Source organism: Apis dorsata, unplaced genomic scaffold, assembly GCF_000469605.1.
Source record: "Apis dorsata unplaced genomic scaffold, Apis dorsata 1.3 scaffold_323, whole genome shotgun sequence".
Classification (NCBI taxonomy): Eukaryota; Metazoa; Arthropoda; class Insecta; order Hymenoptera; family Apidae; genus Apis; species Apis dorsata.
The window spans coordinates 310,635-321,125 of NW_006263591.1; the positions used below are offsets into that span (position 1 = coordinate 310,635).

General features: G+C 19.0%; 1 protein-coding gene across 1 annotated transcript in view; it reads left to right on the top strand.

Annotated features, from left to right (window-relative positions):
- Positions 1–7,524, top strand: part of LOC102672070 (potassium voltage-gated channel protein Shab-like) — a 35,938-nt gene extending 28,414 nt beyond the window's left edge. Inside the window, exon 7 of the mRNA XM_031511448.1 lies at positions 7,065–7,524. Coding sequence (XP_031367308.1) covers positions 7,065–7,088 — 24 coding nt within the window. The 3' untranslated portion in view covers positions 7,089–7,524. The remainder of the gene's footprint in view (positions 1–7,064) is intronic.
- Positions 7,525–10,491: the final 2,967 nt, after the last annotated feature.

The window sequence follows — 10,491 nt, forward strand, 5'->3', positions numbered from 1 at the left end:
GAGAAGATAAATAGTATGTACAAATAATATAGAATTAAAATTAATTTATTATTTTTTCCATTATATTTTCCATATATTTTTCTCGATCAAATAATAAGATTTTATATTCAGATAAATGAATTCAATCAATCGAATTAATTAAACACTGATTTTATTTTAATAAATAGAATATATATAGAATTGTTATTTTTTTATTACAGAATTTTCAAGAGCATTTTTGATTTATTTTTTAAAATTATTCTATTGGATAAAAAATGAAAATTTAAAATTATAAAAATTTTGTAGTATAAACTTGTATTTGCTGAAAATAAGAAATAAATAAATAAAAATCTAATCTAATAATAATAATAAAATAAATAAGTAAAAATTTAATTTAATTTCGTTTCAATATAGTAAATATTTTTATGTATTTTTTCTATAGGACGAACATATTTTTATGTATTTTTTTCTTTAGTAACGAACATTTAAGCTTTTTCTCAAATAAATAAAAATTTATTCTTTCTATGTTGCCTTATTCATAAATTAACAATATCAGATATCAAAATAAATAGTCAAATTTATCGTAATAATTACCTTAAATTAATCAAATTTTGATATAAAATTTTAGAAAAAAATTAAAAATTAGCATCTAATGTTTGATATATCAAAAATTAATATAATTCAGAATAATTTTAATATAATTTATAATGATCATAAATATAATTATTTGAATACTCAGAGAAATCGATACAATCATTACTTGCTATGTTTATTTTTGGCAGTTTCAACTTATATCCAATCTTCTTCATATTTTTGTAAACAAATCATAGACAATCTCTTCATTTTTTTTTCTTAGCTTAATATTTTATTTTCTCGAATCTATTTATCATTTGTTTTATTTTCAATTATTTTTTTTTTTATTTTATTTTCAATTATTAATATATGCGAATTTAAAATAAATTTCATTTTTTTGGGATTTTTTGTTTTTGCTTTTGTTCACTTCTTTCTTAGCATTTGATAATGAGGACAACTTTATAATGTTTTTTTAAATTCTGAACTATTAAAAAACTGTACGATTTTTCATCCATCTTTTTAGGAAGTATTTTAGATTATAGATATTTTTTATCATTATTTGTTTATCATTTTTTATTCATTATTTTTTTAATGGAATGAATTAAATATTAAAAATAGCGAAAAATTTTGATAAATTTCAAATTTAATATTTATGATTATGGTTTAGACATGAAAATAGAGATTATACAAGATTGAGATGTTATATGATAATAGGAGACAACGTTCAATGTCCAGAATCAGGACTTAGAATACATTAAGTTTTTTTTATGAAAATCAGTACTTAAGTACGCAAAATACGAAAATGATTAAAAAAAAATATTTATCAAAAATATTTAAAAATAATATTTGTCAAAAAATAATAACACAACTCATATATTAAAAATATTTTTTTTTATAAAAATCTGTTTAAACTACAAAAATACAAAATATAAAAATAAAAATTATCAATCAAACAATATAATAGTACAATATAAGTGTAATTTATAGGTTTTTTGACTATGAAAATTGCTAAATATAATAATTTAAAATTTATATGATGTGATACACAGATTTGTCAGTAAACGGCAACATTTCTTTTATTTATATACGTACGAAACATATCGAAGAAGAATTTATTTTTACTAATTTAATGAGAGTAAATAAGAACTTAACAGCATTTCAATTATTGGAGATATAGCTAATATAATCAGTTCAGCATTAAGAAAACCCACTATGTATCCCCACTATGTATTTTTTATAATATATTTAATTATATTTTATATATTAATATATCAAAAGTAAATAAATTAAAAATATTACAAAATATATTAAATAAAAAAATCTAGAAAAATTATATTCAAAATATGAGAAATCTAAGATTTTTTTAAGATATTTTTTTAATATAAATTATATGATAAATTATATGAATTATATTAAATAATATCAGACAAATATAATGGAATAACTCATACAAAAATATGTTCGAAATTCGAAAAATAAATTAGGAATTTATTTGCTAAATGATCATTTTGAATTATATAAATGTATTTTATATATGTGTAACAGTTATTTCTATCATATATTATTTATTATTTATTTTTTTCAATCTCTCCATTTTCTATGGTAAAAGCAATTTATATTTAAAATAAGAATTATAATTTATCTTAGCAATGCTTTTCCATAAATAAATATTTATATATTCGATTATATATTCAAAATTATTACGTATCATACGTATTATATTAGTTTGCTAATAAATCTCTTTTATTACAATTTATACATTTGTGATACGTTGTGTATATTATAAAATAATCTTTATATTTTTCTATTTCAAGATATATACATATATACATATTTTATATATATATGTACAATTTTATTTTACAATCATAAATTAATCATATATTTTTTTATATTATGATAGATTATAGTAAAAGATTGAATATAAATTTAAGATTTATATTAAATTTGAAAAAATTTAATATAATAGAAAGAAATTCGAGCCCGTCTGTAAAGTTAAAATCGTTTATAAATTTTTAGTATTCACACAGTTACTAATGGCACAATTATCAAAACATCAATGCGGTCGCATTGGATGCAAACTATTAACTATTATATAGTTATTTTAATCAGATTTAAGGATGATGTAATTTTTAATATACATACAATTTTATTATATATAAATAGAATGTTAATATTTCCGTGAAATTTTAGAAAATTGATTCTAAATAAAATATACATAATAGTTCCAAAAATATACATAAAAGTTCATAAATAAAAATATTGATTGAAGTTATAATTATAAGCAATTGAAGCTTGTGTTAAACAAAATAAATAAATCGTTCTGTCTCTGTTACAATACTGACATTTTATTTTCATCTTTTCTTTTTAACACAAATTTGAATTATTTATAATATAATAAATAAGCCTCAATCGAGGCAATTCTTTTTGTTAGTATTGTCTTGTAGAATCGATTAAATCTCAAATTTATTAATCATGTATAAAAATTGAATGAAAAATATTTTATAACTTTTATAAAAACCAAGTTATTTTTTATGAATAAAAAATATGAAAAAAAAAATTATAAATAAAAAAAAAATTTTTGATGTTTAAAATTTGAAATAATTGTATTTTATTTGATACATTTATTTTTTAATATAATCACTCTTCCTTTTTTTTTAATAATTCTTTCAATGATAAAGATAAGTTTCAAAAATTTTAAAATTGATCATGAGATAAACAATTTTTTAATTTTGATGAAAAGAAAGAAAATGAAAATTGTATTAAATCAATTATTAAATTGTATGGAGTTAATTTTTAAAATTAAAATCCAATTTTTTATATTCGATCAGTAGATATTAAATAATTGCTTTATATATATTTTCATCTTATAAAATATGATGATTATACAATCTCTTTACACAATAATTTCTCTTATTAAATATATAATAAAAATATCAAGAAATAAATATTAATATTTTATATTAATATTGTCACTCATTATAAATATGAAAGATAATTATAAAATTCAATATATTATTTTTTATTTAGCTCTCATACAAATGAAATGTATATAAAGGATAAACTATGAATTAATATTTTAAGTTGTAATTTTAAGTTGTAATATAAGTTTGTAAGTTAAATAAAATATTGTTTTTGCAAGATTAACTTAATAAATAATGTACAAAGCATTTGATACAATAGATATATATTTAAATTAATATCGAAAAAAAAAGAATTTTGTATATATATTTCAAGCACATTCGTTTTTCTTTTATTTGAATATCTTTTTTTTTTGTTTTTATTTATTATTATGTACATGTATGCATCAAATATATGTTTTCATTGTGTATCTTTCATCATATCTATTGGAAAGAATGTGCATCCAATGATATCGTTCTTGTTTGAATTGATGTAAATTTGTTAGTGTCAAATAATCACGGTACAACTTTGTTTTTCACATCGCCGTGTTATTAAAATGATAAATTTGTAAGGATCTCAATAATGAATGACATAATGTACCCAAGCACGCCTAGTATAAACAATTTTCCATTTTGTTTTTTTTTTCTATGAGAAGAAAACACATCGAGCTATTGAACAAAAAAAAAGAATAAGAAGTACACAAATTGTTCGATGTGAAACTTCTTATTCCTATATGTGTTTGTTCGTTTTTTTTTTTTTACGGAATACTTGGAATGAATTAATTAATTAATTCTAATTAATAATTGAATTAATAATTAATTATCTTATAGACTTATATACAACTTCTTTTGTATCATATCAATGAAATTGTTACTAAAATTTCAATTTGTTACTAGAAAATCAAATGTGGCATAAACACGAAATAATTAAATAAATTTCTTGATAAAATTTTTTTTTAATCTTTTTTAAGTGTTTCGAATATTATTTGCTAAAATATTTATTCAAACACATTGAAACAATATTATAATAATATATGTAAAAATATATGAAACTCCATTACCATTTTATTTTTCGAATAACTATGGCAATATTTTAATATTTTTTAAGAATTTTTTTTTAGCATGAAAATTATAATAAAATATATTATATAATATTTTATATAAATATATTATATAATAAAATATATTAAAAATAAATGATTAACTTTGTTTTATATAATATATACAATTTAAAAAAAATTTTCTAATACATTTTGTAATACAGATTTCTTTTTAATAAACACATCTATACCTACCAGTGTTAATGGAATTATTATAAATATAATATTATATATATATAAAATTTTTAATATTATAAATACATTTAAATATAAAAATATATATTTTTTAAACTTATTACAAATCATTAATACAAATTACTATATTTTTTATAAAATAATAATATATTCAAATATTATGCTTTTTTTTTATAATAATATTTTTTAAATATATTAAAGAATAATCTTGCACTGTGAGGTATAGAAGTTTCGAATAAAGGTTTGCGCAATTTTCAATTTTAAAATTATTTGGTCGCGTGTTTTCCGACAATTTCTTTTAGAGAATGTTATCATCTATATCGTTTCTCAAATCATATCCATGCAATATATTTTTTATTTCAAGAATAAATCGTCGATCTGCGGAGCCCGAAAGAATAACATTAATTTTCCTTATAATATTCGCTTTTCCCTTTTATTCGTTATTTAAATTCAGTAATTCTTTAACAATTGCATATCTTCAATTCATAAAATTTGATAATTCAAATTATTATTTTTATTTTTTTTTTTAACTTGTTTTTCTTGGATTTAAAATTCATTTACAAACTGTTATTCTTAATTGTATTATATAAATAATGTAATTATTTTATAAATAGTAGTATAAATATAAATATTTTATTTTAAATTCAATGAATTGAAGATAATACAGTCATTGAGAACAGTGATCTTCTCATTATAAGACGCATATTAGTTTTTTTTATTATTAAAATAAAAAAAATTTCTATTTAAATATTATTCAGTAGTAAATAAAAAATGTATTATTGTATTAATAATTAATTAAAAATTAAAATGAAAAAACAAATGAGAGGATTGAGAATATCGTAAAGATGAAAAGACAGTGAAGACATCGAATTCATATATAGAAATGACGTACAAGTTGTACAAGTATCGTACAAGTATTTTTTTCGTCGGGAAACGCGTCGGTCTAATGATTCCATTTAGATTCAAAATTCAAATTTTATTTTTGACTATTAGTCTCCATTTCATATATTATTGCAATCTTGGAATGCTTGCTATAGAACGATAAATGAATGTGCTTTTCTTTTTCAAACACGTAAAGCATAGAAATTTAGGTAAAAATGTGAATTTCTATAAATCGAAATGTAGATCACATTTATGTACATTATATGTATATACAACGCACTCACAGTAATTAGTAATTACTTATATCACTTTGAAAATATATTGATTAAGAATAGATAAAGAAATTAAAATATTAATATATTTTTTTATTAGATCATTAAACTTATCTTTTATATAAATTCTATATAATAAATTTGCGATGTTGATTTTCTTATCTTCATGTTGAGAATTATTTTGTTAATTTTCATCATATTATTTATAATATCAATAATTAATTTTCACAGTAACTAGATCACTTTTTATATAATTGACTCAATTAACGATAATCTGACAATGATATTTTTGAGAAAATATAAGTTTGAATTTATTAGTCTAAGTTACTTTGATCTTAACTATCGTTCTTTATGAAATATTATCGAATAAAAATATTATGTTATATGAATAATGTTAATGTCGTGAAATATTAATTTTGATCGAACTAAATTTTTCTAAATTTTTCATACGCGCAATCAATTTTTATTCATACAATTGCAATTTGATTCTGTAATTTATATAAAAAATAATTTATATAGATTATTAGATAATTAGATAATTTTTTTCGTATATTAGGATGATAAATATATTTAATCCAATATAATTGGATATACAAAAATTAATTTTAATTAAGAAAAAATATCATATTATTAAAAATAATTATACTATTAGATTTTATAAAATTATAGATTCGTTATATTAAATTGTTATACATTAATCGAACAAAAAATATGTATTATTTTTTCATCATAATTTAAATATTTTTTAAGAAAAAAAATTCGTTATTTGCCAATAACTATTTTATTCTAGAATATTATATTCATTAATCTCCAAATATTAATTCTTTTTGGATTTCGAAATATTATTATTTTACGCAATTGACTGCAATAGTATTATTTAATTTTATTTTCTATATCAATTATATCTATATCAATTTAGCAGATATATTTTTTTTTCATAAAATGAAAATACAAATACTATATTATTATTAATGGTAATGATTTTCAAAAAATTATAAAAATATGATAATTAATTTTCAAATCAAAGATCAATAGATAAAAAAGAGAAAAGAAAAAAATACTATAAAAAATTATTGCAGACAACGGCGTGTCATAACTCGTGATTCAATAATGAGTTCAGATTCATTCTTTCATCTGACGGATTTCGTGTCGATATGTTACAGGCAATGTCCGACAGCGCGCATTGAACCATCACCATTGAACAAAGCCGCCGAAACATTGGTCACACACGAATTATCCTGCTACTGTCGGACCTTGCCGAATCTCGTTTTCTTTCGCTGCATGTGTATATCGGTTGAAAAAAATCGAGCAAAATCCACGAAACTGTCTTTGATTGGTTCGATCCTCGTACAACTAAAAACAAATAAAGATAAAAACAAAAAAAGGCAAAAAAATGGATTAAAAGTAAAAGATTTAAGATTTTCAACAATTAGCGTATTCAATAAATAATTATTGATCTTTCTTGGCAAAGTCCGACAAGATAGAAACTGCAAGTTTTCGTAACAACGGGCAGCCACAAGAAAGGCAACGACAAAATGAAAACGATGAAGTGCGAGAGACGAAAAAGAAAATACAAATGTGACAATGGACAATTATCTGGGGGTATGAGGCCGCGGTGTATTTGGACGTCGGACCTTGCCGTGCCCAAGAAAAGCGCTGTTCGATCGCACTTTTCAGAGATATGTTTCTACTATTACATCAATCATCCCTTCCGTTTTGTTTTTCTATTTTTTCATTGTGCCATATTGCTTAATATTTTTTTTTTTTTTTTAGCTCTCGTTTATTTTTCTATGAAAAACGCGTATTTCTTCATTTTTTCCATTTCAACAAATTATATATATACGTACTGCGATTCAAAAAAAATATTGGTTGAATTTAAAATTGTAGCAATATATCAAAAATGTTTATTTTTTTTTATCTTTCTCTTTTCTTTTTAGTTTGGTCGAAAAATTATTGATCTTTTAGCATTTTTTAGCATTGTAATTATGTTACAAATCAATAATGCATACGAAATAACTAAACTAGCTAGAATAATATTTTGACTAGACTGCTTCATTGCTCAGTTGCTTATTAATTTTAGTATTATATTTTATTTAATTAAAGACAGTGAAAATAGTTTTATTCTATGCATGTTATATGCATACATTTCCATATACGATATTTTAAGCTTTATTATTATTAACATCTGTTAATAGGATGAAATTAATTTAAACTTGAGATATATATATATAGAAAATCATGTTGATGAACAATATTTTTTATTTTTTAAATGGTAGTAATATTATATTATATCAATTAATTTTTTGACATCTATGTTCTTAGTTCTAATTGTCCAAAAGAAATCTTTTTTTGAAAATTGTATATATCGAGCAATTACATTATATCGAAGATGATCAATATATCGATCATCTTCGAGGTTTCAAATATTTCAACAAAAATATAATGTATTTATTATTCTTAAAATTCATTAGATATTACTTTTTACAAAGGCTACATTGAAGACCGCGATAATCTCCTCCATAATAGATTGTTTATTAGAATATATTAATATATTATTATTGTTGATAAACAATATGCAAAAAAATTAATGCTCAATTTAATCTTTAACAAATGATTTAGAAAGTAACAAAAATTAATATTCTTGAATATAATTCTTGAAAAAATAAATCACTATTAACAATCTTCCTATAATAAATGAATAATCAAATTTGATAGATATACTGTTACAATTCAATGTTAATTAAAAATCAATTCTTCAAAACACTGCCTGTATATATAATTATTATATATGCATGTATTAATAGTACTGGTTGTAAGAATGAAATAATTGAATCATTGGAATTATCGGATAGTTGTAATTTTTATTGTTAATTTTTTAATTCGTATTTATAATAGTAATTCAACATAATTCAACGTTCGTTTTTATATTCGATAAAAATTTTCTTGTAACCAAATAAAATTAATTTTAAATTTAATTTTAAAGAATTATAATTCGATTGGTTATTTGTTTATTAAAATTCATCTGTAAATAATTTATTGAGATTATTGAAATTATTGAAATAATTTATTGAAATTAATAAAATTAATTTTGAACTAATTTCAAAGAAGTGATAATTAAAACAGTTTTTTTTTAGTATTAAAATGAATAAATAATGTATAATAAAATGGAAGATATCATATTGCTGTTCGAAAAATCATCGATTTTGATATTTCTTTTATTTTTATTTTAAGTATATATTTTAAGAATTAAATGTTTATATTGTTTTATTTTATTTTAAATAAAGTTTATTGATTTTAGACTTTTGTCCTTTTGATTATACATTTCTTAATTATATATTAATAATAATAAACATGATATATAATGGATTGAAAGAATTAGAATTAAAATTCGCTCTTTTTTTTTTAAAATATATATAGGATATAAAGTTAAAATAATTTATTTTAAAAATAATATTACAATCAGTTTTTTTTTATGTAAAAAACGAAAATTGTGACGTTCATTTCATCATATTAATTTTTTTTCACGATGCGTTTCACTGTCACGGTATATACATATATAAATAATATATATCTCAATTAACACTTCATTTATACTTTGTGAAACAATATGCTAACGAATTCGCAAATAGTGGTGGTAAAGATTTTATTTTCAAAAAAAAAATTAAAAAAAAAGTTTATAACAATAATAGATTAATTATTTGATTTCATTTTAATTCGAAATTTAAATTTATATTTTAATAAAAAAATTAAATTTTAAGTCAAAAACTTCATATTTTATTTTCATAATACGTATTTTTTTTCATTAATACGTAATATTTTCTTTATTTTTATTTATAATATATATTTGTAGTTTATCGAAAAAATAAAAGTATATATATATTTGTATATGTATTCACTTTATATGATGTAAAGTTTAATGAATTGAATTTTTAATTTATTGAAATAAAGTTCATTCTATCATTAGAATAATTTTTTTTTGAATATTTAATAATATAGAAAAATATATAAGTGAATGAATATATTCTTTAATATACTAACTACATTTCTTAAGTCTTACACATTTAATCTAATAATAATTAAAAGTTTTATAATCAAAAAAATAAATATTGATATTAAAGAATGTTTAAGATATTATACATTTTTTGCTTTCTCACATTATAATTTTTTACACAGAGTTAATAGAGATATAATAGAATTGTTTCAAAAATGAAATTTTAATTATGAAAAAATAAAATTTAATATTAATAAAAATATATTTAACTATGAAGAAAAATAAAATTTTTTAAAAGTATTGAAATATCCCTCTTATCAAAATAAGTAAAATACAATATTTATTATTCTTCAAAAAAATAAAGTAGAACACTTATTTAAAATCACTTAAAACTGTAATCAATTAAAATCATTTAAAATCTTTATTTAAAAGCAAAATTATTAATTAAATAAATATATATAAAAAATAATATATATAATATATAGAAAATATTAAAATTAAAAAAAATTATAATATATAGATAATTATATAGATATATATAAATATAACAACTATATATAGATAAATTTTTTCTGAATAATCATAAATAATATATTTAT